Source organism: Aspergillus ibericus (assembly GCF_003184845.1).
Source record: "Aspergillus ibericus CBS 121593 unplaced genomic scaffold BO80scaffold_27, whole genome shotgun sequence".
Taxonomy (NCBI): domain Eukaryota; kingdom Fungi; phylum Ascomycota; class Eurotiomycetes; order Eurotiales; family Aspergillaceae; genus Aspergillus; species Aspergillus ibericus.
In genome coordinates, this window is record NW_020292125.1 from 339678 (window position 1) to 365289 (window position 25612).

Genomic DNA, 25612 nt, shown 5'->3' on the forward strand with positions numbered 1-25612 from the left:
TTGTTCTATAGCTGGTAAGCCACAGAAGGTCTTCAAGCATGCCGCCCGTCGGGGGAAAGTAGAGACCAGAGACGAGGATGCCGGCTGGGCTCGGGCCAAAGCCCCCCCGATGGGCTGGCCAGCCAGCACCAATGGATCTCCCCGCACTGGGTGACATCGCATGATGACCGACTGCATTTCCCCTCTTCGACAGCTGTTCGCCTGCCATTGCACCGTAGTTAGCCCTCCTCTGCTTCAGCTTCATAGTTGCCTTCTTTCTTCCCCGTCCCAGCCCTCCAACCCTCCGACCCTCCCACCCCGCACTCACCACGAACCTCGGGATCACCGCCGAACAAAGAAAACATCCGTGACAATGCCGACGCCAATCATCGACTCTCATATTCATCTCTTCCCAGAATCGCATCTCCGCACCCTGGCCTGGTATGGACCCGGCAGCCCTCTAGGATCCCAGCACTCAATCGACGAGTATCGCCTCGCAACAGCCTCCACTCCCGCCTCCCCGGACTCAGCCCAACCGCTCTATCTCAGGGGTTTCATATTCCTCGAAACCGACCGTATCTCCTCAGTCGAAGAGGCAGGACAGGGTGGCTGGTCCCTCGCCCTCGACGAGGTCTCCTTCCTTACTCGGATTATCACTGGAGAGCCCGTCCCCGGGGAAGGACACAAAGATGTAGATCGCGAGCTCTGTCTGGGCATAGTGCCCTGGGCACCTGTTCCCGGAGGCCCTGCTGCTCTGGAGAAGTACATGGCACAGGTGAAAGAACGGACCCGAACAGAGGAAGCACACAAAAAGGTTCGTGGAGTTCGGTACCTGGTTCAGGATAAGCCGAGAGGAGTCATGCTCGAGTCCGGTTTCATTGAAGGGTTGAAATGGCTGGGAAGGCAGCAGTTAATCTTTGATCTTGGGGTGGATGCCCGGCAAGGCGGGATTTGGCAGCTGAGGGAGGCTGCCGAGATGATCAATAAGGTCTACCATGGCGTGGAGAAGAAGGATAGAGTCAAGATCATTATTAGTATGCCCCGTCCTCAACACGGTGAGATGTGTTATTCCTAACACGCTGGGTTTAGATCACTTGTGCAAGCCGAATCTTCGGCTTCCATTCTCGTCGCCTGATTCTATCGCTACACACCCAGATTTCCTGGAATGGAGCTCCCTCGTCACGGCCATGGCTCAGCATTCGTCCACGTATATGAAGCTTTCCGGTGGATTCTCAGAGTTGCTCCCGCTTGTGGCCGAGTCGGAGCCCGATATTGCGTCCCTGGTTGAGCAGATTCGGTTATGGACGGATGTCGTCTTTGATGCTTTCGGGCCGGAGAGAGTCATGTTTGGGTCTGACTGGCCGGTGTGTAATGTGGGTGGAGGCGGTAATTCAGTGGCTTGGAGACGTTGGAAGAGTGTGGTGGAGGGTATCCTGGAGCGGAGAGGTCTATCCCAGGACCAAAAGGAAGGCGTCTGGGGCGGAGTTGCAGTCAAAGCATATGGGATTGAAATATAAATGTCATTCACACGCGAGAATATGTACACCGATTGCCAAGTATGTTCACATCAGAATGCAGGTCCATCACCCATCACCATCATAATTACTGGAGGTTCACAAAAAGCCCCCCATCCACAAGTATCTGCGCCCCGGTCTATCCAATAGTCAGCATTCACCCTCAAACCCAAATCAACCGAAGAAAACACAACACAGCACTTACCACATAACCACTCAACGCCTCACAAGCCAAAAACACCGCCGGACCAGCCAAATCCGGCGGCTGTCCCAATCGGCCCAACGGAATTCTCCCCTCCATATATGTCCTCTTCACCGGATCACTCATATCCTCATCATTCAACTGAGTCCGGATCGTCCCCGGCAGGAGCGCATTACATCTGATCCCATATTTCCCCAACGCCACAGCACACGACTGCATCAGGCTAAGAACCCCCGCTTTCGTAGGCGTATAATGCGTCTGCTGTCCACCCCCAACAAGCGCCGAGATCGAACTGATTCCGATAATCGACCCGCCGGGTGGAGATTGGGCCAGCGCCATTTGTCGTGCTGCTGCCTGCGTCGCCCAGAATGCCCCGGATAGGTTGGTGTTTATCGTGTGGCCGAGGAGGGGAGGGTCGACTCTATGTTGAGATGGATGTTAGTGACATACCCGCCATATCCTGTCAGACACACTACACACGTAGAAGGATTGGAGTCGGGGGATAACTCACTCCAAAAACTCCTCAAACTTGCACACTCCCGCATTACTCACAAACACATCCAATCGACCAAATGCCTCCACAGCCTTTGCGACAAAATCCCGCCCAGTTTCTGGCTGTGTGATATCGCCCGCGACAAGGAGGAATCTGTTTTCGGTGTCGGATCCGGTGATAAAGGATACGTCGTTGCGCATGGCTTCGATGAGTGTTTCTTCTTTCGGTCCGCCCAGGTGGTTGACGGCTACTTTGGCGCCGTGGCGGAGGTAGTCCAGAGCGATGGCCTAGATGAATGTTAGGAGGATTTGGTACTCGTGTTTTTGGTTGGCTCTTTGTGTGCCTCACCCGTCCGATGCCGGTTAAACCGCCTGTGATGGCGGCGACTTTACCGACTAGGAGTTGTGGGAGGGGCATTGTGATGTTGGTTTCAGTGGGAGCTCTTCGAGAGGGATTGAGCAGTTGGCTGAGGATTGATGTTGGCTGTTCACTGAACTGCTGTCTTGTAGATAAATATTCTCCTATGCTGGTGTTTCTGGTCCACCCCCGCCGGGTGATAAGATACTACGATGTGGAGTCCGCCTCGGGCATTTCGTGGTATTGTTGCCCCGAACCCCCACATTTTGTGGTTACCCCACACTGGATGTTGGGAAGGCATTCTGTCCAAGTCACGTAGGGTCCCTTGTCCCTATCTATTATTCGGAATCTGTAAGAAAATTGTTTCATGTATACATGCGAGGCCAAAGAACTACAAAATGGAAAATGCCACCCAGCAGCCTGCGAATCTAAAATGTGCCGGGAATACACGCTTAAGCCGTGCCGTTAGATTCCGGCTGGCTCTCAACAGGAGCAACCAATGCTTTCTGAGGAGCAGGAGTGAGGATAGATGATGCGGGAATGAGGGGAGCCGCCGGGTTCAGCTCAAGTCCGAAGCCCGGCTTGTCCAAAATTGAAACATCGAGATATCCCTGGGTAGGAATAGGTTCGTTCAGGAACATGTTCCCGAAGACGGGCTCAACTGTCTTTCCATCGGCAGAGTTGGCCAGATACTCCTGGAATGGCGTGTTGGGTTGTGAAACCACAAAGTGGTACGAGTAAGGCCCAGATGCATGGGGGACAACCGGGATATCGTAGGCGCTGGCAAGCGCCGAGACCTTCAGCAGCTCCGTCATGCCACCGACCCACATGACATCGGGTTGGATAATGTCCAAGTTGCGACCCTCCACGAGCTTTCGGAAACCGTATCGCGAGTACTCATGCTCACCGGTGGTGAACTTGACCGTGGGGTGGGCTCGCTTCAAGAGCGCATGGCCATCAAAGTCATCGGGAGTCAAACACTCCTCCCACCAGTCAATGTTGATGCCTTCCGCCTCGCAACGTTTGACGAGCTCAATGGTGTAGGGAACGTTCAAGGACATGTAGCAGTCGACGCGCAATGGGAAGTTGGGCCCGACTGATTCCCGCTGCTGACGGAGGTATTCCACGTTCTTCAACAGTCCTTCCGTACCCTCATCCGGACCGTGAGGAAGGGCAACCTTGGCTCCGGAGAAGCCCATTGCCTTGGCTGAAGCGGGCTGCGGACCAGTGCAGTAAAAGTCCAGGCGTGAGCGAGTCGCCCCGCCAATGAGTTTGTAGACGGGCTCGTTGCGAATCTTGCCCAAGAGGTCCCAAATAGCCAAGTCAATCACCGAGATGACGGCAACGGGGAGACCCTTTCTGCCGTAGAACATCGAACCCCGGTACATCTTCTCGAATAGATCATTGGTATCCCGTGGGTCTAAAAAGACAGGTGAATATCAGCTTGGCTGCTATATTGATCATGGATGGTATGGTCAAGGTAATTCGCACCTGCACCGAGCAAGAAACGCTCAAAGTGTTGATGGACCAGCCAGCAAGCGGGGGGGCCACCGAATCCAGTGGCAAACCCCTTGGTTCCGTCGGTAGCTTCGATTTCGACGCAGAAGGACCCCAAGACGTTGATTCCCCATGACGTGCGGGAGCCACGGTATTGAGCCCAGCGAGTCATGGGGGTGGAGATGTTGCTGTCAATGAGCCAGTGGCCCCCTTTGACCTATCACGAGCGGGAGTTTTAGTGCTGCGTCAGGAAGATCCAAGTGTTGCCGAGCTTACATTGTGGTAGTCACCTCCAGATCCCACCCCATCAATGATGAAGGTGCGGATTTCTTTGATGCGGGGAAATTGTCCAATAGAGCCCATGGTGGTGGTAGTCTGACAGAAGAGGTATGAACAGGATCGCGGATGCTAGAGAGAGAAAACAAAAAAGAAGGAGAAGCCAACTTCGGCCAGGGGAGAATGTCCCATATTTGAAAGCATACGAACAGGCCGGCGTCGAGGGGCAACCCGTGAACTTCCCCTCGGTTGAGTCGCGATGGCTCGGGGCAATGCTACCCCGAGCTTGTCAGGATGAATGGATGACCAGGGCTGCATGCTTGGACGGGTGAACGGACCCTGCGGAGCGGCATAGTTAACCACTCCCCTGGTTAGTCATTCTGCCTCCCCAGAGTTCTTCAGCCTGCGTAGTTCCTTCATTCCATGGATGATGGATGGTTGTGGAGGTGGCCGGGTTTTGCGGGGTCCCCCGGGTGTTTTCTTGGCTCAGGCCATGCCAGCCCGACGCCCTTCGTCGCTCTCCTTCCCTTTCATTTTCTCTATTCTCCTTTGTTTCGCCTGCTCTACGCAATTCCTCCTCTTACTCTCTGGGCAGACTCGGTCTAATTTCCCCGACATCCGCCTCTCGTGCCAGGATGCTTCATCGCTGCTGATCCAACTGCCGTGGCTGGATATCGGTACAACCCCGGACTCGCTAAAGTACCATGCCGACCACTGCTGCAGCTGCCTCTGCTCAACAGACTCCACCGCCATCCCGATTCCATGGCGATCTGGAACGGGAGAACAGCGGGGATGAATCCTGGTCCGCGGTCGATAGCGATAATGATCGTGTTGCGCAGAACGGGTCGAGCGTCCCTCGTGCGCTGAAACGTAAACGACCCCTCACAGTGTCGTACGTACCAGTCCCATGCTCCCTACAACCTTCCAAGGGCACAGATCCTGTTTGGGCATACTGTTCTTGCTCAATCCTTGACTCTTTCTTTCGAGATACGGTGCGGAGGGCCAGCTCATTGGACGTCATACTAACCGACTAAGATGCGAACTATGTAAGCAGAGAAAAGTCAAATGCGGTAAGGATGCCCCTCCATACTGTGGCTCCCCTCATGCCAATTTCTTGCTGGATAAGCATCCAAGCTAACGAGCGTAGATCGAGCCCAGCCTAGTTGTGGGTGGTGTGCCCGCAATGGCCAACTGTGTGAGTATAAGGAGCGGAAGAAGCCTGGTCTTCGCGCAGGTTATGGCAAGGAGTTGGAACAAAGGCTAGGTGTGTCTCTAGTCTCAAATGATGCCTCTCTGGCTTGGATTTGCTACTCACTAGACAAACAGATCGGTTAGAGGAGGTCATCCAGACACAGGCCCGCCTTATCGAGACGCATATTCTGCACAGCCAACCCAGCAGGAGTCACGAAATCCCCGGGCCAGGACCATTCTCTTACAGTTCCCCTTCAGAGCCAGCTCAGGGCCCTAGCCCTCATAATGCATTCTATTTTCATGAGCCACCACCAATGGTTCCACCGCCGCGTCCGTCTGATGCATCCATCACCAGCCCCTCGGACATATCAGCCAAGAACACCATACATAGCCACCTTTCAACTGCCATGCCTGCGCCAAGTTCTATACAATCAGCGTCGAATAACCCGCCCCACAACGATTATACAGGGAATGAATCGTCGCTAAAAGTCCCGGTCAATCTCTATGCCAATCAGGAACAGTCACTGGCGGATCCAGAGCTTGACCTACCGCCGTACGATCTGTTGTATGCGCTGGTGGACCTTTACTTTGAACATATCAATACTTGGTGTCCCGTTCTTCATCGTCGCACCACTCTGGACACCTTTTTTGGTCCGTCTCCACTTGAAGAGGCGGATAGAACGGTGCTATACGCTATCGTTGCGACGACACTTCGCTTCTCAAGTGACAGTCGGCTTAACGAACAGAACCGCAAACGGTATCATGACTCCTCAAAGCAGAAGGTACTGCTTTACGGACTCGAAAACTCATCGGTCAAGGCCCTCCAAGCGCTGGTGATTCTGGCTCTGGATCTCGTGGGATCTTCCAACGGTCCTCCCGGGTGGAAGCTGCTTGCACTGATTACGCGGTCCGTGGTCCAGCTGGGACTAGCCGTAGAGGCCAAATCTTCACTCATTGCTCCTAGCTACCCCTCCATCTATACTCTCAGAGCTGTCACGCTGCCAGAACCCGAATCTTGGATTGAAGACGAAAGCAGGCGGAGGCTTTTCTGGATGGTATACCTGCTGGACCGTTATTCTACCATTGCAACCGCCTTTGATTTTGCCTTGGACGATAAAGACATTGACCGGAAGCTCCCATGTAAAGACGAATACTTCCTCAAAAGCCAGCCGGTCGAAACCAGATGGTTTCAACGATCGAGTGACCGTGCTGATTACGTGACGCGTGCCGAAAATGTTGGAACCTTCGGACTCTATGTCGAAGTGCTGGGAATTCTCTCTCGGATCCATACATTTCTAAAGCGACCCGTTGACATAGGGGCTTTGTCGGATGTTGAAGAGTGGCAGGCTACATACCGCAAGTTGGACAGCGAGTTGACCTCTTGGGAATTCGGCCTCCCAGCCGAATATGCCTACGAAAACTCATCCCGGCTGTTCAGTGGTTCGAAGAGCACCAAGGGAGTCCATTGCGATTGGGTTCAGCTTCATGCCACGTATCAAACGTGAGTATCATTATCCATTCTATCGTCGAGCCATCACCTAGACCTACTAACCTTATTCTTTCTTACAGTGCGGTTATTCGGCTTCATTCGTCAGCAGCATACCCAACCACGCGATCTCCAATATTCACCCCTTCTTACAGTGCAAGCCAGCGATGCTTACTTGCAGTCGACAACATCCTTTCCGTGACTCATTTTGTCGTGGACAACAACATGCTCGATAAACTGGGACCCCCGTTTGCCTTTACCCTTTGGGTTTCAGCTCGATTGTTACTTGTCCACGGATCTACGATAGCTCACACGGTTAGCCCTGATATACTGTTCTTCGTCGACACACTTGCCCAGATGGGGAAGTACTGGAAGGTAGCAGAACGCTACAGTTCAATTCTGCAACGTGTCCTCGACGAATACGGGGAATACCAACAATCCGGCGTATCCGACTGCGAGCGAGCCACGCCATCCACCGTAAAGATACTCGCAGACATGCGTCGTTGTGCATTCGACCTAGACTTTCTCATCTCACGGCAACCGCGCACATCTCCAGCCAGTAGCCAGCGGTCGGCGCCCGCAGCGACAGTCAGAAATCCGGCTCCCAATGAACTTGAATACCTCGACGTGTTCGGTTTCTTCAATGTCCCGCGTGTTCCAGCCGCTCGAGCTCCAGATATACTCAGTCTGGACATCAGCGATCCAGTCAACAATCCAATGTCAGTCAATGGGTTGACTGGGGCTGGCAACGCCAATCACGTCGTTGATGGGACGCACTCCAACACCAACGAATTCAATATCACAAACTACTTGATTCCAACCCCCGAGACTGATTGGCTCTTTCGTCCTAGCGGATGAATGAAACCGGGTGATTCATTCCCGTGTCTGACGAATATCTCACTTCAAGGCAGTGGAAACTTCCTTCCAGGCTATGCTACATAGCTAGGGAGAGATCCCACATTTCTGGTGATATGGTATATACCATCACAACTCTCGAGATCTGCTGGCATGAGTAGGCAGCTACTGGCTTCGTCGAGGTACTCCCTTCGAGTGCTGATTGTATGAGGCGAACAAGTCCTGGAGTTTTACGGTCCTAGCCTGATGTGTTCATACACAAGGCTTGCTCGAATTCCATGTCTCATATTCAACCGGGATCTGGTCGGTTTCATGATCCATCCGAGCAGTGCATCACCCGGATTCCTGTAATTCTATTCCTGTCATACTAGGTACATAAGTGCACCGGCATTGATAGACAATCCAGAAACAAATCACGTTACCCTCACGTCATTCTGTTATCCTTACATGCAGAGGAAGAAAAGAAGAAGGAGAAAAAAAAAAAAACGAAACGGGATAGAAACTTGAAGGCTGTGCCATGTATCCACAGACGTAATCAGAAAAGTGGGAAAAGAAGGCCAAATTCCTTTAAGGCAGCTTCTGTTTACTAAATCAGTTGAAGGTTCCAGCCCAGAAATCTCCAGGATAGCAAGATGAAGAAAAGCGGGGAATAAAAAGGACTCCAAATCTGACGCCTGTGAAATCTTATGAGACGCGGGGGCCAACCGGGCATGGAGCACCAACAACAGAGCTTTTATGCATTGGGATCAGTCCCACCAAGCTTGTCCTGTCAGGCTCTCTAGCGAGAGGGCGTCAGAGATAAACGAAGAGGGTGGTTTTGCAAAATGGAGGGTATTAAGTGAGTCAAACAAAGACACACAAAAGCCAAGGTTGATTGGGCAGCTGCCATGATGGTGGACAAGATATTTCAAGTCCGATCACAGAGCCATTCCATGCGGTAATTGCTCCATCCGATCGAAGTTGGGGTGGTATGTTCTTGCTCGAAGTGGAAGAATCTCTCTTAAAATCCAGCCTCTCAGGATGGAATCTGCGCTATGAATTGCGCCATGCTCAAGAACTGAGCCGTATCTAGGCTCTACTTGGGTTTGAATCAGAGTCAGATGGCTCAACTCGGACAAGGATCTCTTCCAGAAAGCCTTCCAAAAACGAGGTCACTTGGGCGCCCATCCCCACAGGTGCCTCATTATCCCACCGCTCAATCCTTGTAAACATGTTGCAAACATCGCCCACCAGGCTTTCCATCATCGCGTGAACGTAGTCCTGTCGTGACTGGTGGTCATACATGTTGTCGCCAGCATCCCTAGAGGAGTTACGTGAAACGAGTTCCAGACGCCGTGTCCGCCGACGGATGGCTGCTTTGAGTGCAGGTAATATAACGCTGTTCAGAGCTGTCATCTCATTCGACGAGGGCAAATGGCTTGCCTCCCGCGCTCTTTCATCGAGTGCTCCATCAGTTGTGTTATGGAGCTGGAAATAGTCAGGCCTGACGGCTGAAGGCTGAGGATCATGCACCGGAGCTTGCTGGGGTCGTGGTGACAGATGCTTTGGTGTGGGAGGGTGTCTGTCATGGGGCTGTGAAAACGACTGACGTTGTGGATGAGGTTCCATGGCAGGTCTAGCGTTCTGATCCGCGAGATTCGAAACTGGTTGAGCCGGCATGCGTCCCTGATACGACGGCTCCTCCGGAAATTGTGGCTGTCGGGCCTTTTGATACCCTTGTACGGCTGGAGGAGCACCTCGGTCCTTCGCGGCAGCCGATGGGGTGCCTGGGGAGCGATCGAGCTGGAGGAAACTCAGGTCCTCAGCCAGAGCTTGTTGCAGGGCCCTATCATATTCGCTACCGGGGCTTCCCTTTGGTTGACGCGAGACTGGCTGTTGTAGGTGCGATGGTGTCTGTGGTGGGAGATCTCCCGGCGTTTGCTTGATGGGAGATGGTGGCAATGGGATCTTGGTTGGTGACAATGGTTTAGGGACAGCACTTGGTATATGCTTCGTTTGCAGGGGTGCAGAAGGTATACTGTTCTTTGGTCGTAACATATCTCTGCGATGCTCGTCTTTCATGTTCCACTCATTGGTTTCATGAATCCGCGCATTCATGTCCGCTTCTTTCATCGGCTTCAGAGCGGATGCGCGTCCCGCAGGCCGCACGGTACCAAAATCCCATAGATCATCCTCGTCTTCAGGTGAAGAGGTCTTTGCCAAGGGTTCCTGAACCGCTTCCTCTTCTTCTTCAGACCCCTTATTCCCATGGACTGCATTCCAGCGCTCGTAGCGCTCGATTAGCTCCGTCAAGTAGGTCGTCTTCTTTGCTCTTTTGATGAAAGGGTGCTCTAGCAGCTCTCTGGCTGAGGGACGTTCCCTAGGATCTCGTCTTAAACAAAGCTCAACGAAGTTCTTGAAGGCCTTGCTGTAATCGCCCTGTAATGTCGGCGGGGGGTTCTTGGGAATCAAGAACAACACTTTCATAGGGTGGATATCCGAGTAAGGGGGTTCCCCATTGGCCAACTCAATGGCGGTGATTCCAAGAGACCAAATATCGGCCTTGTAATCATATCCAGATTGTTTGATTACCTCGGGTGCCATCCAAAATGGAGTCCCGACGAAAGTATTCTTCTTAGTCATGGTAGCTGAGAGTTGGCTGGAAACGCCGAAATCAGCCAATTTCACTTGTCCGCTGGAGGTAAGCAAGATGTTTGCGGCTGTCGACTATGTTAGCCTCGCAAGGAAGATTAGAGGAGGAGAGAGCGGGTGGCACCTTTGACGTCCCGATGCAGCTTCTTATCGCTATGCAAGTAGTCTAGTCCTCGGAGTAGCTCTTTTATGATGATCATGATATACTCCTCCGGAATCGTTCCGGGGCGCATCAGATCGGAGCAACTTCCCCCGGAGCAGAACTCCATGATGATCCACAAGCTGGACCCTTTCAAGAACGACCCATGGTATCGCGTGACATAAGGGGAGTTGAGTTCCGATAAGATTGCAATCTCTTGGATAATATCTTCGACCTCATCTTCGGCATTTTCGACATCGATTATCTTGATTGCAACGGAGGCACCGGTACGCTTATCGACGCTGGGTTCAATGGCAGTGTAAGTCAAATATAACTCAAAATTGTGGGAGATAGACGAGACAGGAGAGCTGTGGCATGGCATACCCTTTGTAGACCCGTCCGAAGCTCCCGCCACCTGCAACCGCCGAGTTAGGAGCTTTGATTCCGCGGTGGGATGACTCCCGCCCTGTTTGAATACGTACCAATGCAGTTCTGCTTCATGTAAATCGTCTCTGGATCCACTAGGCCTTCCATCTTGACTGTGCTTGCCGCGGGCGCAAGAGGTGGTAATGGTCAATTGTCTCACTTGGTTCTGCAACACTCAAGCGAAGATTAGCATCTGGCATCAAGAGCGGAATGAATTCTGTGGAATGGAAGGCCCCATGCGGGAAAGTTGAGAACATATAAGAATAAGATTATAACCGATTGTGGAGGGTCCAGGCTGACATACCTATTGCCCAGGCTAGGCTAGGAGGTGTAGGTAGGGCTTAGATGGGAAACACGCAAAGAAAGGAGACATTGAAGTGCGGCATCTATCGATGGTCGTGCCCCAAAAGGAAATGCTATTTAGAATAGACTCCGGGAGGAATCCGTGGGAGAGGCTGACGTTGACTCGATTCCGATTGTTTTGGGGGAGACAATCGACGGCCGACAGCTGAGGCGCAGACTGGGCGTGTCTCAGAGAAGGGAGAGCAAAGGCACAGCCACCGATCCTTGCGTGCACGCTAGAAAGTCCGGCAGCAAGGGTTGAAGATCGGCGATATAGAAGGCAGATAGATAAAATGGAATCTAGATGGAGAAGGGATTGGGGGGTTCCCTTGCATGGAATCGGAGGACAACAATGGGACCGCTTAGGTTGGAACCGGACAGGAACAGGAAGCGCCCGGTGATTATGATTGGGGCAACGCGGGGTTCTTTTGCCGGGCGGTCAGCCTGTCGCCCCACCACTCAGCGCGCCCGCTTCGGCAGGCGGTGGGCGGGAACTATACAAGGAGGGGATCAATGATGATCCCTCTCTCCTTTGATATCTTTTATGGTTTCTTGTTATTTTTCTTTTCCTTTTTTTTTTTTTTCATTTTTTTTTCATGTATTCATTAAAATTTCCTTCCTGCATCCTCGTATACCGAGAGTAATTAGCTGAACAAGGATGACAGACTGTCCATGACAGGAGGATGATTCCCAGCACGCATGCTTTGCTTCCAGAGAAATGCCCATTTGTGTCAAACGAAGGCATCCATCCCCAACGATCGTAGTCGCTAGAAGAGCAACAGGCCCCGGGCTTGACCTCCCCTTGGGCTTCCAGCCAGGACCTCCAATCTCTACCTCCTGTGCAACATCCAATGTCCGCAAGCCATGTCCCTGACTACTCCTCCAGATATCCTATCATGACCGTCCCGTTCTTGAGTCCAGCATCGGTAATGGTCTGGTCCAACGAGTCAATCAGATTGCGGCCCATGGCATTGAGTTCAAACTCTACTCCGGCTTTATCGGCCAACGGGGGATCGGCCTTCAGCCATTCATAAATCCGCTGGACAGGGTCCGTCAAAGCGAAACGCCGAATCACCCGCCCAGATGGGTGCCGGAACTGAATGCGCGTGGTGGTAGCAGGGTCTGCGGGGGGCTCCGTATGGAATCGGTCGTCCGGGATTGATGAGAATGCGCTATGTTCGGGTTGGTCGGCCTCTTCCATGTCGATATCATCATCTACAGCCCTTCCCTTGCCCTTCACATCTTCGGTGCTGCGAGTGAGGTCATCAGGGTCCTCCACCTTCGGGGCTTGTGACGCCTCGTCACCCAGACTGTTTCTCATGGCCATCTCCAACATTTCTTCCTCGGTCATTGCATCGATGCTTTTCTCTTTCTTCTCCGGTTTCCGCTTCGCCACAGGGTTTCGCACATTGTGCTTCAGACTGTAGCGGTCGAGGAATTCGTGAAGCTGCATTAGGAAATCCGCGGCCTTGATTACGGGTGGCCCCGACCAGACCTTCATCTGCTCTCCAGTCCGTGGATCAACAATGGCAATATGAGGATAATTATCAGAGACGTCGCTCGCCTGGAAGTAGTATTGCAAGTACGGTCCTGCACGAGGGTCATCTTTGGAGTACTGCATGAAGATGAAATGTTCCTTAACGGTATCTTTCACCGCAGGATCCTTCCAGAGGTCTCTGTTCAGAACCTGGCAGTCAAAGACAGAAGGGTCCTGGATGTTGACCATCAGCCACCTTTCATTGTCGCGGCCTTCCTGTCGAGCCAGATCCCATGGAAGTCTAGACATGATGTCAAACGGAGGGCGATACATCTCGGCCAGCATATTCGACTTGTTCGAGGCCTCGGAAGCCCCTCCAGTCGCTGCAGCCAGCCTTTCACGCTGTGAGGCTTCATCATCCCCACTCCATATCGATGTGTCTCTCTGGTTGAAGATTCCGGGACGGTCTAAGGCGAAACGGAGTTAGTTACAGCATCGCAAGAGAAAATTCCGGAGAGGAAAGGTAAATTCTAACTGTTTCGCTGCTGGCGCGCGCGCAGTTGGCCCAATATGCTCGCATGCATATCGCCATCGTCAAAGTCCGCTTCAGGCCCCACCAGGGTCTCCGTCGTCCGAGCCATCGGCGCACGCACACTTTCTTCACTATCTCCTGCCCCGTACATTTCTTCTTGGAGACGGCGAGCCATGGCCGCATCATCTTCAAAGGTAGCGCCTTGCGATGGGTGATTCCGGGGCGCAGAACGAGTCTCGTCTATCGTGATATCGTCATCTGAGTCGACATTAACAACTCCGCCGCCAGCATGGGAGGGTTGCTGAGGGGTGGAGGTCGATGGTAAGGGCTCTTCAGTCAGTGGTGCACCGCCATTCTCGAAGAAAAGCTGTACAGCCTGCTCGATGTTGAAATCAGCCAGCTGCAGATACTGGGTGGCCAGCTCTGGCTTTGAGCCGGTGATCTCAGTGAACTGTGCCACCACATCGCCGTCCATGGCGGACACAAGGCACCGAGAAGATATGAAGGGTAAAGCGACCGAGGGAAGACGAGGGGATATCAGGTCACCGTGAGGGGGGGTCGTATGCAACAGAGTCCAACACAAACGTCGAAGGTAAGTGAGGTGATGCAAACAGCTGCAAACTGCAATGGAGGTGCGAGGCGGTGATCGATGAGATTAAAGCGATGAAGTTGAGATAGTTTGGGTGTATGATCGTAGATGGGAGCATGGAAGAAAGAGAGCTTCCTCAGGGTTCCACACGAGTGCTCCAGGAGATAGTGCAAGGGGATGAAGCACAAACAACCAGGATCAGTTGTGTTAATACCTAGTGCAATCATTAGGTAGACTTGGTGACGCACTCCCCAGTTCCCACGGACGAGCGGATAATCAGGCGGTCCGATCCTGTGGCTTCACGCCTCAGGCATGTGCCAGTGAGTACCCCGCCGGGTGACCGTGACTGGCCGGGGCGCGTCAGCCGCCAATCTTATCACGTGATGAGATCGATCCACGCGTAACGCGCCCAGCTGAACGCGTCGAGATGCAACGCGGGTGAGAACTTCATTATGCCTCCTTGGGAAAATGGCTGCTTGCACCTCTCCACCCTAGTCTAATCGTAATATACTCCCCCAACACCCGCACTTTCCCTTCTCACCATCGATGATCCCACCCCCTGTTTATCTCCCCTCCCCGGTTGCTCTTGCTCTTATTGAGACTGGATCCATCATATCATGGCTGCTTCGGTCCTAGGCAAGCGCCAGCGGGCTGCTATCGAGGCGGAAGGTACGACTACCACTTTGCTTCTTCCCATGACCTCTTGCTGACATCCTTTCGTAATAGTTCCAGCATTGCCGGTGCGCAGGGCAAGCAGGCGCCGGACCCAAGCACCTCGCGTCCAGGAAGAAAGTGTACCCTCTGCACCCCAAACACGCCAACTAAGGTCAAGGACGAGGAATGCCAGCGCTATCCAAGAAGAAGACCAGAACGAACCCAGGGACATCCCAGTCGAAAACGATCAACCGAAGCGTACTGTACGAGTCAGCAAGGCTGCGTCACCTGTTAAGCGCAGTCACACTTCAGATCCGGTTAATGGTAGGATTCATACACACGTCTATTGAACTACGCCTAACATGTCTAGATGAAAATGCGACCCCAGTTGAGCTCAAAACTCCTTCAAAATCTCGATACCGCGATGTGCTCGATTCTCCCCCAATCACACCTAAACACCGGGTCCAAATTGGCGGGAAATCTTTGACTCCGCGAACGCCTCGACACATAGAAACACCGACGACTACACAGACGATCTATTCTCAAGCCAGGCAGCTATTTGCGCGAGGTGCAACTTCAAGTCGAATAGTGGGCCGAGACACTGAACGGGATAAGTTGGTCTCGTTCATTCAAGATGGTATCGCGGCACGCAAAGGTGGCTGTCTGTATGTCAGCGGTCCTCCGGGCACCGGAAAGAGTGCATTGGTTCAAGAGGTATGCCACGACATGGACTTGGAGTCTCTCAAAATTGCACACCTCAATTGTGCAAGCATGCGGGGTGCCCGTGACGTCTACAGCAGGCTCATCGGCGATCTGTGTGACGATCATGAGGTGTTCAAGAAGAGCGAGGCAGACAGGGTGCAAATGATGTTTACATCTGACGAAGAAGATGACATGTTCTTGGTCACTTTGGATGAAATCGACCATCTCCTCACCGCGGATTCTGGCATTCTTCAGTCCCTATTCGAGTGGTCGCTACAGGAAAATTCGCGGCTCCTGCTCATCGGAATTGCCAATGCGCTGGACTTGACTGATCGGTCACTTCCACAGTTGAAGGCCAAGAACCTGAAACCACGCTTGCTTCCATTTTTGCCTTATAATGCAGGCCAGATTGCCGGCGTAATCACGAATCGTCTTCGTTCTTTACTCCCAGAAGGTCAAACGGTGGAACCCAGTTTCATTCCTTTCGTCCAACCAGCAGCCATCCAGTTATGCTCCAAGAAGGTGGCATCACAAACCGGTGATCTACGGAAGGCATTCGAACTGGTTAAGCGCGCCATTGATCTTATCGAACAGGAAGCACTCCGAAAGCTCGAGACCCAAACCGCCAACACCGAGAGTCCTTCCAAGACCATTCTCGCTGAGAATAACAATCTTTCGTCGTCTTCAAAAACATCTGCATCTAAGCAAACCCCTACAATGACTTATACTGCAATCACGGCGCCACGAGCCAGTATTGCGCACGTTGCACGAATTACTTCATCGGCTTTCGGACAGGGAACGGTCCAACGACTCCAATGCCTTAATCTCCAGCAGAAGGCAGCCATCTGTGCCTTGATCGCCCTTGACCGGAAGCGGCGGCAAGGGGAGTTTCCGGCCACACCATCAAAGACCAAATACTTGGCCCCGACGATCAAGCAAGTATACGACACATACTGTACCTTATGTCGGCAAGACAATATCTTGCATCCTTTGACATCTACCGAGTTCAAAGACGTGCTCAGCAACTTGGAAACATTGGGCCTTGTTGGTGAATACCAAGGCCGAGGCCGAGGTGGCACTCTCGCTGGGGGCTCGGATTTGAGGCGCAGCCCTTCAAAGTCTCACGGCTCAATGACCCCTAGTCGAGCGTTGGATGAGCAGAGTCTGGTTTGTTTCGTCTCCCAAAAAGAGATCGAGACTCAGGTCACTGGACCAGGAGAAGGCATCCTTAGAAGGCTTCTCACAGGCCAAGGGCTATAAAACACTCCTTTGATTTCTTTTGTGTAATAAAACCAGCATACTTGGTCGTGCGGGGCCTACTGCGGGCAGTTGTTCCGTTCTATTGGTGTTGGATACGGGGTACAGATGCACATAACGTTTAGCGAGACTTTCAGCATTGGCATACGGCGTTACATACATAGAACCTATAAGATATGATAATGACAGCTTACAATAAATATCATGATGCATGAAAATGGAAGCAGATCGTAGATTTTTCTACATGCTCAAATCAAAGCACGTTGAGTCTTGATAAGATGCTATACAATGGAATCCGCAAAGGTCGCTTGTAGAGGAAAACCAAACGAGTTGGCAAGACAAGACAAGTCAAGTCAAGAGAGGGTGAGACATACAAGATGAATAGCTATGCATACAAAGAAGCAAAAAGAGAGATAAAGGTTGAGGGAAAATAAAGGTAAAAATCACAACGTACAGAAAAATGTTGGGTATGTAAAGAAGATAGGGCATATAGCTTCAAGACAAAGGAAACAACAAGACCGCCAAAGCAAACCATCTCAAGCAATAAGACCTGCTCCAGTTTGAGAGGGTGATGGCGTCACACGCGCGTCCACGTATCAATGCTCAATATACGAAAGCATGCTTAGGCTCCTGTCTTTCTTGTACTCCCCAAGAAGTAAGTGGTAGTAGCAGCGTCATCGTTCGTTCCTGATGGAGAAGAAGATAAGGGAACGGAGGGACAGTAGCAAGGCAGGCAGCCCTCTACACTTTTGTTGTCCCGAAGGCTTTTTGGTCATGGATACATCTAGTCATCGTCCATCGGCTTGTCTTCCAATGTGACGCCCTTCGGCTCGGTCTCAGCAAGACTGCTTCGCTTGCTGTCCGTTCCACTCTCCGTGCTTGAGACGGCGGGGAAGCTGGACCGGTTACCGAGACCAGGCTTGCGAGTATAAGAGACGCTGGACCGGGAGATCGACGAGCGCTTCTCGACTTCTTGGGTAGGAGTCGTGGTTGGAGTCACCGACTCGTCTGATTCAGCCACTGGGGGGGGACTGGAGCTACCCGACGAGGGGCTTGCGCTGGCGGTAGCGGAGGTAGGGGACTCGCTCAGCGCACCGTTGATGGTGTGTTCAGGCCCATTGATGTTCACGCTCGTCATATGTTCCGATGCAGTGGGAGACTCGCTGCTGATGGGAACATCCAGGCTGCTACGGGCGATGGCCCTCCGTTCAGTGGGGCTGGTCACGTTGATGGGAAACCGTCTGGTTTCCGAAGCGCCGCTGGAACGATCGCGGCGGTGCTTCTGGGGAGGAGCCGGACTGTTGGCCCGGCTGCGGTCGAGAATGGCACGGTTCCGGGCTTCCATTGCTGCCCGGCGGTTGCTCTCGTCGGTGCTGATGGCACGAGGACGGTTGGTGGTTCCGCTAATCCCCAGAACACTCGATTGGCGCTTCAATTCGCCAAAGATGGAGTCTTTATGAGCAAACAGATCGCGGATGAGGCGGTAGCTGTGACGCTCATTCATCGTAAGACTGCTCTCTGTGCGTGGGCGGAGAATGCAAGGAGACAGTGTCTGAGCAAGTGCAGAGACATAAGTTTCGTCGGCAGAAGTAAGGTCAATCAAGCGCGTGAAATGGGTCATAATAGCGTCAAGCGTGGCAATGTTGTTAAGACGGAGTTGTCCAAGGGTGCTCTGCAGGACCTTGATGCGTCCCTCTTCCGTGGTCTCATGAGCAGTGGTCGAGTAGATGGTCTTGACGATTTCGTAAACTTGAGAGGACACCAGGGAGTCTGGGACATTTGTTAGGCCTGCAGCGCAATTGATGACAAGAATGCACACGAACCTGGCAACTCAAGGAGGTACAACTTCAAGACGCTCGCGATGATAGGAATTTCGTATTTCTCCAAGATTTCGTTGTAATCGGCTTTACTGTTGTTGAGAGCGCTGCGGAGGTGATGCGTCGCCGCCAAAGGTACATCGTAAAGCCATATCGCACGTCGTGCCTCGTCGCCCTCAAGGTCGGGATAGCCTAGTGAGACGTCAGACTTAAATAGACCCAATCATTAGACCTTGAATCCGCTTACGGTTGTCAAGGTACGTCAGGAGAGTGGTCACCACGATGGGGACCCGCTTGCGATCGGCTCTTGCTCTCGCCTCGAGGTCAACGCCAAAGTTTTGATCTAATGCATGTCAGCGGTTAAGAATACCTGATAATACCCACGTGGGCAGGATGCATACCTTCCACCGAGCCGTAGTAATTCTCATAGGCTTGCACGCGAGGCACGAAACCTCCGGTCCGGTAGTTTTCCAGGAGATATCTGAGATCCCCTAGGGGCTGAATAGTCTCTTGGTATAGCATCATGTGGTCCACCGTGCTTTGCAAGTTGGGAATGACATTGCTGATTGCACCAGAGAAATCCAGGATCACGGCTTTGATTGCCTTGAGTCGATCGAGCTCACACTGCTCCATGAAGCGCAGGTTTTCAACAACCTCCTCCTCAAGCTTGCACCTGATCATGTCAAGCTTGCGCACCGCCGACTTGTACCGTTCATCGGCCTCGCGAGCTTCCCTGCGCAACTTATCCGCCGGCGTCTCGTTCGGGTACGGGTTGTTGAGAGGGTTCCAGCCGGCCAGCATCTCAGAAACAGAGGATAGTGGAGACTCACTGCCGTCCTCGCTCGTTGCCGCCGAGGTTACCCGCATGAGAGGCTTCTTCTTCTCTGGGATGCCTGTAATCTGGAACACTTTGGGACGCCATTGGTATCGCATCTTGGAGCTGTTCGCAAAGGTGCTGCCCATATTGCCGACCAAGCGAAGGAAGCCATTGTCAACAAGGTCCTGACCAATGGACTCCGAATAAGTGATGCTGTTCGCGTTCATATGCTTCTGGGTGTAGTCCACAATATCTGCACCGGTCGACGTGTTCTGATAAGTGCCGATGATCGGCACCTTGACCTCGCCCATCTTGATAGTATTCAGCATGTTCGTCAGGAGCCTCTTCAGGTCCTCGGGAGGGTAGATGCGATCGCCGATCTCCACCGGTTCCTCCTCTTCCTGCTCTTCCGGCAGAACGATTTTGGGGGTGGGCTTGATTTTCGGGCTCGTCTCGGGACCCTGGAAAGCGAGCTTGTTCTCTTCCTCCAGATCTTCGACCACACGGCACTTGTTGAAATAATGGCTCCGGAGCTTCTTGACCAGTTCCACCTGCTTGGTGTGTTCTTTGATCCGGGCCTGGAGATCATCATGGGAATTTTGGATCCGGGCTTCGTGCTGGTCGCACCAACGCCGGAATGGCGAAACGACAAGCTCCCGGATGTTCGACGCGATCTTCTGGTGGTTCTTGGATGCCTCGACCATCTCCGTGCGAACTCCCTCATAAGCCTATAAGTAAAGTCCCCAAGATCAGTATCGCCCAAACCGAAATCTGTCCAAATCATGTTTCACCAACCTTCCTCACGCTCGCCCCGTCATCTTTACCGAAACCCGCTCCTGTCACCCGGTCAACGGTCGGCGCAATATCCCCCAACTTGAGACCATATTGTTCTTCAGCATCTGCGCGCATAGAGGCAATTGTGATGATCTGCTTGTTCTCAACGGCGCCTTGCTGAAGTTTCCCGTAAAGCACCCCCAGACCCGTGGCGTAGTCTGGGGTCCAAAATGAATCCGCGAAACCCGGCATTATGATGGGACCAGGCAAGCTGACGTCGAGAGGAAGTGATTGGTGCCAGCTTCAAACGATGCGCGAGCAACCCGAAGCGAAACGGAATCGAAGGGGAAACGGCCGGCGTGCGTTACCGACTCTAGGCCACCAGGATAACTGTCAGATGCAGAAGGAACGCTGCGTAAAGAGAACCACCCGGAGAATACCTAGCGAAGTGAAGAGTAACCAGCTCTGGTCGCAAGCGCCTGGTTAAATCAAGCTTTGACGGAGGTTATAGTGGCACACAGCGGCTGCGAGGAGACATAGGCCCGGTGACGGGTATGCGAGGCGGCTACAGGAGACCAGGAAATTGGAGGGGGAGGCTGGGTAAGCCGCGCAAAACAAGGGACAACACGAAGACGACAACGGAGAAGAAGGAAGAAGAAGGAGCGTTGGGGAAAGAAGAGCCACTTGCAACGGTAGAGCTGCAGGAGAAGATGGATGACAAGTGACAACAGGGGAGACTGGATCTTAGGTTCAGTTGGCCGAGATCTGAGGAAAAGCAACTCTCGCCCGGTCCTTGGGCTCCGTCATGTGTAATTTACACTTTACGTACGGACCTGAAACTAGACCGTTGCCGCCTCAGCCTCACGTGTGGTTGCCGGGTGGCTATTTTTGGGGGCCCCGTGAAATATTACAGTTTGTCTTAGATTGATTTCCCAACCACGCCTCATGGGCTCTTAGGGCTGGTGGGAATTTTTGGGAAGCCCCATCATCGAAAGGCCGCTACCCAAAATAAAGGGAGAGAGCCTCAGATCATTGCCTAAGGGAGGAAGGGTCCAAATTCAGCCACGACGACAGCCCGACAGAGCTGGTGGTTGGCAGGATTAGGAGGGTTGGTAATCTGGCTGGCACTTCACCACCGCAGCACAGCTACGTACGTCAGTTTAGTAGTAGGTAAGGCTTGGGGGGAGATACAGGCTGGTACAGCCATACGGAGTGTCTGGTGTTACATACAAGGCTGGAGTCGCTGCCACTCTGGACCGTCTCCAGATGCAAACATGCCAAGACCGGAGAGCGCCAGGAGATCCCGACTGGCAAACACGTTAGTGTTGAACGGTGAGCTCAGGAGCATCTGCTCTCTCACTACCCCGTACACACCTTCATCAGGGTACCACTGACTGATCACTACTCCATATATGCAAGCAAATCGGATTGATGCCAAGTCCATTGAGTCTATAGGCGGATTCGGATACTCTGAATGCCCTTCGTTTTCGCCAAGTACCATCGCGATTCGTGAACATTCGCCATCCGATGCATCGACTCTGCGCTACTGAACATGCAAGTTTATGGACAGAGACAGAAAAGGGAGACATGATCATAATCATACATTATTTAAAAGAGAAAACGCAGCCCATTCATTTAACTCCAGCACCAGTGAACGACCTAACCGAAGCTCAACAGAAGAATTTCCACGCCTTCTTCCACATCGGCCATTCCGCCTGCTCGGCCTTCTCCTGCTCAATGAGGGCTTGGAGGTCGAGCTCGCGGCGACCGGTCTGAAGATCCATGTCCTTGGCCCGAATGAAGGGAGTTCTGTACCAAAGCTTGTAAGGGATGTAAAAGGCTAGCACGACAGGCGCAGCTAGGTAGTCAGAGAAGAAGTTGGAAACCAACGAAGCAGCTGACATGGAGCTATATCCGGAGGGCGCGAAGCCAACCCAGAACTGGGCAACCAGAACGAGACAGTTGAAGATGAGTCCCACCCAAGAGCCGACAATACCGGGTTGGGATTTGAAGGCCAGTTCGTTGAGGCTATGCCCTTGCAGTTTCCAGGCACGGCGGAACCGGATGTGGCAGAGGCAGATTGAGCCCCAGGTGAAGATGGATGAGAGACCGGAGATAGCCATCATCCATGTGAACGCTTCGCTCTCTTTGTCAGAGGCGGCCAAGAATCCAAGCAGGCCGAAGACCGACGCTACAACAAGAGCCGGGAGAGGGCGACCTTTGCGATCGATATAGGCCAGGAACTTGGGAGCTTGCTGTTGCTCAGCCATGGCTGCCAGCGTTCGAGAAGAGCCATAGATGGATGCGTTGCCCACAGAGAGCACGGCGATCATGATGACGACGTTCATGACGGAAGGCAGCCCAGAAATACCCGCATTCACAATGGAGATGACAAACGGAGATGCTTTAGCGTCGGCGCTGGACGTTCCATCGAGTAGTCGAGGATCGTTGTAGGGGACGAGAAGGCCGACCAAGGTGAGAGACACAATGTAGAAGAGGGTGATACGCCAGAACACCTGCTTGATCGCGGTTGGAAGCATTTTTCTAGGATTAGAAGTCTCTGCGGCGGCAAGGCCGACCAGCTCAGTACCCGCGAATGCGAATGCAGCATTCACGAAGACACTGCAAAGACCCTTGAACCCATGGTGGAAGGCACCTGGATTGTGCCAATACTTTCCGCCGATATAACCACCATGAGGACCGCCACCACAGGTCAAGATGATACCAAGGATACTAACTCAAGTCAGTGAATGCTTCTAATCATAATGGACATGAGTGAGGCCGATCCAATCCACTTACATGAAGCCAACCACGGCAGTAACCTTGACGATGGAGAAGACAAACTCCGCTTCACCATAACCCTTGACGCCGAACATGTTGATGGTCACAATCATTGTCCAGAAAATGGCGACCCAGGCAGCATTAGAGATGGTATCATTCCAATAGTTGACAGTTAACGAGGCAGCGACGATTTCGGTAGGCAGGGTCACAAGCCACTGCAGACAATAATTCCAACCCATGGCGAAACCCCAGGCGGGATCAATGAACCGAGTGGAATAGTGCGAAAATGAACCAGCGACCGGGAAGAGTACAGCCATTTCACCAAGTGCGTGCATTGTGCAATAAAGCATGCAGCCGATCAAAGCATAGGCGATGAGGACAGAAGCTGGACCTCCAGCAGCCAGGACAGTGCCAGATCCAACGAAGAGACCGGTACCTAAACACATAACCTGTCAGCATTCTCAAGGCCAGAACGGCGTGAATCTTAGCACTAAGGGGCCATGCTGCGTACCGATTGAGCCACCAATAGCAATCATCTGGAGGTGGCGGCCTTTCAGCTTGCGCTGCAGCGGAGACTCGGCAGTTTTTTGAGCGGCATTTTCGAGATCAAAAGCTCTCCCATCGTGACCAGGTTCATGATGCGCTGAAGCATGAGCATTGGGATCTCTTTTAAAACTGTCCAAAAACCGCTGGCTAAAGGTTCCTTTGGTTGCCTCTGATTCTCCGTAAAGTGGAGGAGCGTCGCCGGACGAAGAGGGTTCCGACTTGGGCTCAATAAATTCTTTCTCCATGGCTAAGATGGAATGCGACGTTTCCTTCCAAGATGGACCAAGACAGAAACAATGTGTCCAAGGCAAAGTCAGAAGCCCCAGTAAGAAGGAGGGGAATAGGGAGGACGGGGTGAGAGGGGGTCCGTCAGATATTTATTGCAACCCGTGCAAGTGAAGGTACTGTCTGAACCCCAAGATTGTAGGTAGGGAAGACTAGGGGAATGGGCGCACTGCTGGGAATGGGCGGCACTTCTTACTTATTGCTTTGGTAGCAAACCAGGGCCCGGGAAATGCCTAGAATAAAAAATAAAATTAAAACCAAATAAAATAAAAAATCCCTCTGAGACATTACTACTGGCAAGGATGCAGGAATTTAAATAAGAACCGGAAGATATAGGTCACAACCGTAATCACCCACGTTCAGAGCCGGCAGCCCATGGGTCATTCCGGCCCCGGTCCACAAGTGATGGAGGACCACTGAACAAGCTCTCGAAGCCTAGCGCGGGCCGGATACTGTGAATGGCCAACAATCCATGTGGTCTCGCAGCTACTAGTGGAGGGGACGAAGGAGCGTCGTGCACCAGCTGGGCCAGAGGGCCGGATGCGCTCTGGCGTAACTATGGGGAAAGCTAAACTGCCCGACACAGAAGGGGCCAATCGGCGGGGGCGTCGACCGATCATGGCCCGGGGATCTCGGGGGCCTCTCCAGTACGACGTTTTGATACAGCCCGGAGGCGTCCCGCTGATTGGTGGCCGGTGGCAGTATTATTAACCATTACTCGTTGCTTTAGGTACGATTACTGCGTGCACTATCATAGGATTACGACTGATAAGTCTGCTGCTGCAGCTAGCCAAGACTAACCCAGACCAGCCACACCCACACCCACACCCTCTGAACTGAAGTCAGAAGTCAGAACCTTCCCGGTCTCGCTGGAGCCTCGGCGACCCGCTTCGAGATACGAAAGTCCTCCGCTCCCAGTGCTACCTCAGACTCCTTCAGATCCACCTCCAATATGTTTAATTCGTTGTGGCATCACTCCCTCAGGATCCCTTCGGGCAACAAGGGAAGAACAAATAGGAGGGAGCCTTATCATCAAAGGTCCAACTGCGGAGTCCAGTACCTACATATTGTGCGGATTTCGCGCAACGCCTTGCCCAGCAACAGCTGACAGCGTCGAACGAGCTGGGGGTACATCACCTCATCATCAGTGACGGAAGTAGGTAGCATTTCCCCATTAAGGTTTCGACGCCACTGGCTTCGTTTAATCCCGAGCCAGTACTAGGCTAATCGTGTGATCCGAATCGACCCAGAGGTCACTGAATAATCATTTCCCCCTTGTGGCCAAGATGGTTCATGGTATGGAGTACATGGAACGGTACTACCGTACTACTAAGGCAGTTTCATGTCGGCGTGCCCAGTCAGACGGCCGCGTGCTATCCATCTATCTATCTAGGCTTCCCTTGTCCATTGTATGGCCCCAGGGTCCGTCAGGTGGAGCCCCGTCAACCCGCCCTTATCTCCGACTACGTACCTGCCTTATCTTACTCCGTACACTCGCTCCCCCCCAGCTAACCGCTCGCTATCAGGTTATCGGCGCCCCCATCGTGACTGGAGCCACCCAAAAAGAGGTACATAATGGCTCGTAGTCATTTTTTACTTTCTTCGATTGTCAGGGAACAGGTACGACCGCTTCATCTAGGTCTAGCCTTGTTCCAGCCGCGCACACGGTAGGATCTTGTCTGATTGTTTCTCCCTATAACCACGTGCCTTTTGCCTATATATTGAAGCTAATGTGTTACTTACCGAGCACTACGCAGTACACCAACTTTAACGCTGACTGCCCGCAGCATTCAAGGAGAATTAGTTCAAATGGCCCCAACAATAGGTGATAAGTAGACACTAGGCTCCCGTTCCAAATTGGTCTCCGCACGGTGATTTTACGCGGTCCGCGCCGGGGCCAATCAGGCCGCGTACGCAGGGATGTTGATAAGAGCTCCCGCGGATTGTCCGGTCAGCTCAGGCTGTGCCCCGAACATGAGCTCATTTTCTGCCT

The 25612-nt window shown here is 52.7% G+C and overlaps 9 protein-coding genes across 9 annotated transcripts; 3 read left to right on the plus strand and 6 right to left on the minus strand.

Moving 5' to 3' along the window:
- The first annotated feature begins 179 nt into the window (after nucleotides 1-179).
- On the plus strand, nucleotides 180-1564 carry BO80DRAFT_409976 (uncharacterized protein). Its single transcript, XM_025717905.1, has 2 exons — nucleotides 180-1013; nucleotides 1069-1564. The coding sequence occupies exons 1-2, from the start codon at nucleotides 353-355 to the stop codon at nucleotides 1494-1496; spliced, it is 1089 nt and encodes a 362-aa protein (XP_025574016.1). The 5' UTR covers nucleotides 180-352; the 3' UTR covers nucleotides 1497-1564.
- Nucleotides 1318-2704, minus strand: BO80DRAFT_121245 (SDR family NAD(P)-dependent oxidoreductase). Its single transcript, XM_025713495.1, has 4 exons — nucleotides 2537-2704; nucleotides 2207-2475; nucleotides 1699-2116; nucleotides 1318-1632 (listed from the first exon to the last, which is right to left on the minus strand). The coding sequence occupies exons 1-4, from the start codon at nucleotides 2603-2605 to the stop codon at nucleotides 1582-1584; spliced, it is 807 nt and encodes a 268-aa protein (XP_025574017.1). The 5' UTR covers nucleotides 2606-2704; the 3' UTR covers nucleotides 1318-1581.
- Nucleotides 2705-2892: 188 nt separating this feature from the next.
- BO80DRAFT_503160 (L-rhamnonate dehydratase) lies at nucleotides 2893-4731 on the minus strand. Its single transcript, XM_025724370.1, has 3 exons — nucleotides 4319-4731; nucleotides 4037-4259; nucleotides 2893-3965 (listed from the first exon to the last, which is right to left on the minus strand). Exons 1-3 carry the CDS (start codon nucleotides 4403-4405, stop codon nucleotides 2998-3000), a joined length of 1278 nt encoding a protein of 425 aa, XP_025574018.1. The 5' UTR covers nucleotides 4406-4731; the 3' UTR covers nucleotides 2893-2997.
- Nucleotides 4732-4855: 124 nt separating this feature from the next.
- Nucleotides 4856-8219, plus strand: BO80DRAFT_121300 (putative C6 transcription factor). Its single transcript, XM_025713497.1, has 5 exons — nucleotides 4856-5210; nucleotides 5354-5388; nucleotides 5466-5582; nucleotides 5645-7010; nucleotides 7079-8219. Exons 1-5 carry the CDS (start codon nucleotides 5023-5025, stop codon nucleotides 7851-7853), a joined length of 2481 nt encoding a protein of 826 aa, XP_025574019.1. The 5' UTR covers nucleotides 4856-5022; the 3' UTR covers nucleotides 7854-8219.
- Nucleotides 8220-8829: 610 nt separating this feature from the next.
- BO80DRAFT_121273 (putative Ste20-like serine/threonine protein kinase) lies at nucleotides 8830-11492 on the minus strand. The gene is made up of 5 exons (XM_025713496.1): nucleotides 11351-11492; nucleotides 11103-11212; nucleotides 11005-11035; nucleotides 10606-10922; nucleotides 8830-10549 (listed from the first exon to the last, which is right to left on the minus strand). Exons 2-5 carry the CDS (start codon nucleotides 11152-11154, stop codon nucleotides 8919-8921), a joined length of 2031 nt encoding a protein of 676 aa, XP_025574020.1. The 5' UTR covers nucleotides 11155-11212; nucleotides 11351-11492; the 3' UTR covers nucleotides 8830-8918.
- Nucleotides 11493-11951: 459 nt separating this feature from the next.
- On the minus strand, nucleotides 11952-14211 carry BO80DRAFT_494683 (DNA-protein crosslink repair co-factor UBX5). Its single transcript, XM_025723894.1, has 2 exons — nucleotides 13401-14211; nucleotides 11952-13332 (listed from the first exon to the last, which is right to left on the minus strand). Exons 1-2 carry the CDS (start codon nucleotides 13870-13872, stop codon nucleotides 12263-12265), a joined length of 1542 nt encoding a protein of 513 aa, XP_025574021.1. The 5' UTR covers nucleotides 13873-14211; the 3' UTR covers nucleotides 11952-12262.
- Nucleotides 14212-14428: 217 nt separating this feature from the next.
- BO80DRAFT_121349 (AAA family ATPase CDC6) lies at nucleotides 14429-16993 on the plus strand. Its single transcript, XM_025713499.1, has 3 exons — nucleotides 14429-14655; nucleotides 14713-14964; nucleotides 15011-16993. Exons 1-3 carry the CDS (start codon nucleotides 14604-14606, stop codon nucleotides 16600-16602), a joined length of 1896 nt encoding a protein of 631 aa, XP_025574022.1. The 5' UTR covers nucleotides 14429-14603; the 3' UTR covers nucleotides 16603-16993.
- BO80DRAFT_121336 (GTPase-activating protein RGD2) lies at nucleotides 16993-20390 on the minus strand. The gene is made up of 5 exons (XM_025713498.1): nucleotides 20029-20390; nucleotides 18818-19961; nucleotides 18664-18759; nucleotides 18423-18608; nucleotides 16993-18369 (listed from the first exon to the last, which is right to left on the minus strand). The coding sequence occupies exons 1-5, from the start codon at nucleotides 20257-20259 to the stop codon at nucleotides 17384-17386; spliced, it is 2643 nt and encodes an 880-aa protein (XP_025574023.1). The 5' UTR covers nucleotides 20260-20390; the 3' UTR covers nucleotides 16993-17383.
- A 799-nt stretch (nucleotides 20391-21189) lies between these two features.
- Nucleotides 21190-23897, minus strand: BO80DRAFT_384982 (amino acid permease GAP1). Its single transcript, XM_025716971.1, has 3 exons — nucleotides 23300-23897; nucleotides 22807-23224; nucleotides 21190-22740 (listed from the first exon to the last, which is right to left on the minus strand). Exons 1-3 carry the CDS (start codon nucleotides 23577-23579, stop codon nucleotides 21678-21680), a joined length of 1761 nt encoding a protein of 586 aa, XP_025574024.1. The 5' UTR covers nucleotides 23580-23897; the 3' UTR covers nucleotides 21190-21677.
- Between the last annotated feature and the right edge of the window lie 1715 nt (nucleotides 23898-25612).

Excerpts from the sequence above, each read along its gene's own strand:
- BO80DRAFT_121245 (XM_025713495.1), bottom strand. The coding sequence starts at position 2,605 with ATGCCCCTCCCACAACTCCTAGTCGGTAAAGTCGCCGCCATCACAGGC. Across the intron at positions 2,117-2,206 it reads AAGTTTGAGGAGTTTTTGGA|AGTCGACCCTCCCCTCCTCG; the intron begins GTGAGTTATCCC and ends ATCTCAACATAG. Across the intron at positions 1,633-1,698 it reads AGGCGTTGAGTGGTTATGTG|ACCGGGGCGCAGATACTTGT; the intron begins GTAAGTGCTGTG and ends ACTATTGGATAG.
- BO80DRAFT_503160 (XM_025724370.1), bottom strand. The coding sequence starts at position 4,405 with ATGGGCTCTATTGGACAATTTCCCCGCATCAAAGAAATCCGCACCTTC. Across the intron at positions 4,260-4,318 it reads CTGGAGGTGACTACCACAAT|GTCAAAGGGGGCCACTGGCT; the intron begins GTAAGCTCGGCA and ends CGCTCGTGATAG. Across the intron at positions 3,966-4,036 it reads GCGTTTCTTGCTCGGTGCAG|ACCCACGGGATACCAATGAT; the intron begins GTGCGAATTACC and ends CTGTCTTTTTAG.
- BO80DRAFT_384982 (XM_025716971.1), bottom strand. The coding sequence starts at position 23,579 with ATGGAGAAAGAATTTATTGAGCCCAAGTCGGAACCCTCTTCGTCCGGC. Across the intron at positions 23,225-23,299 it reads TGCTATTGGTGGCTCAATCG|GTACCGGTCTCTTCGTTGGA; the intron begins GTACGCAGCATG and ends TTATGTGTTTAG. Across the intron at positions 22,741-22,806 it reads ACTGCCGTGGTTGGCTTCAT|TATCCTTGGTATCATCTTGA; the intron begins GTAAGTGGATTG and ends GACTTGAGTTAG.
- BO80DRAFT_121336 (XM_025713498.1), bottom strand. The coding sequence starts at position 20,259 with ATGCCGGGTTTCGCGGATTCATTTTGGACCCCAGACTACGCCACGGGT. Across the intron at positions 19,962-20,028 it reads ACGGGGCGAGCGTGAGGAAG|GCTTATGAGGGAGTTCGCAC; the intron begins GTTGGTGAAACA and ends CTTTACTTATAG. Across the intron at positions 18,609-18,663 it reads CCTGACGTACCTTGACAACC|GCTATCCCGACCTTGAGGGC; the intron begins GTAAGCGGATTC and ends ACGTCTCACTAG.
- BO80DRAFT_121300 (XM_025713497.1), top strand. The coding sequence starts at position 5,023 with ATGCCGACCACTGCTGCAGCTGCCTCTGCTCAACAGACTCCACCGCCA. Across the intron at positions 5,583-5,644 it reads GGAGTTGGAACAAAGGCTAG|ATCGGTTAGAGGAGGTCATC; the intron begins GTGTGTCTCTAG and ends CTAGACAAACAG. Across the intron at positions 7,011-7,078 it reads CTTCATGCCACGTATCAAAC|TGCGGTTATTCGGCTTCATT; the intron begins GTGAGTATCATT and ends TCTTTCTTACAG.
- BO80DRAFT_494683 (XM_025723894.1), bottom strand. The coding sequence starts at position 13,872 with ATGGACGGCGATGTGGTGGCACAGTTCACTGAGATCACCGGCTCAAAG. Across the intron at positions 13,333-13,400 it reads CGCGCGCCAGCAGCGAAACA|ACCGTCCCGGAATCTTCAAC; the intron begins GTTAGAATTTAC and ends GTTTCGCCTTAG.
- BO80DRAFT_409976 (XM_025717905.1), top strand. The coding sequence starts at position 353 with ATGCCGACGCCAATCATCGACTCTCATATTCATCTCTTCCCAGAATCG. Across the intron at positions 1,014-1,068 it reads TAGAGTCAAGATCATTATTA|ATCACTTGTGCAAGCCGAAT; the intron begins GTATGCCCCGTC and ends CGCTGGGTTTAG.
- BO80DRAFT_121349 (XM_025713499.1), top strand. The coding sequence starts at position 14,604 with ATGGCTGCTTCGGTCCTAGGCAAGCGCCAGCGGGCTGCTATCGAGGCG. Across the intron at positions 14,656-14,712 it reads GGCTGCTATCGAGGCGGAAG|TTCCAGCATTGCCGGTGCGC; the intron begins GTACGACTACCA and ends CTTTCGTAATAG. Across the intron at positions 14,965-15,010 it reads CACTTCAGATCCGGTTAATG|ATGAAAATGCGACCCCAGTT; the intron begins GTAGGATTCATA and ends TAACATGTCTAG.
- BO80DRAFT_121273 (XM_025713496.1), bottom strand. The coding sequence starts at position 11,154 with ATGGAAGGCCTAGTGGATCCAGAGACGATTTACATGAAGCAGAACTGC. Across the intron at positions 11,036-11,102 it reads CATGAAGCAGAACTGCATTG|GTGGCGGGAGCTTCGGACGG; the intron begins GTACGTATTCAA and ends CGGCGGTTGCAG. Across the intron at positions 10,550-10,605 it reads GCTGCATCGGGACGTCAAAG|CCGCAAACATCTTGCTTACC; the intron begins GTGCCACCCGCT and ends CATAGTCGACAG.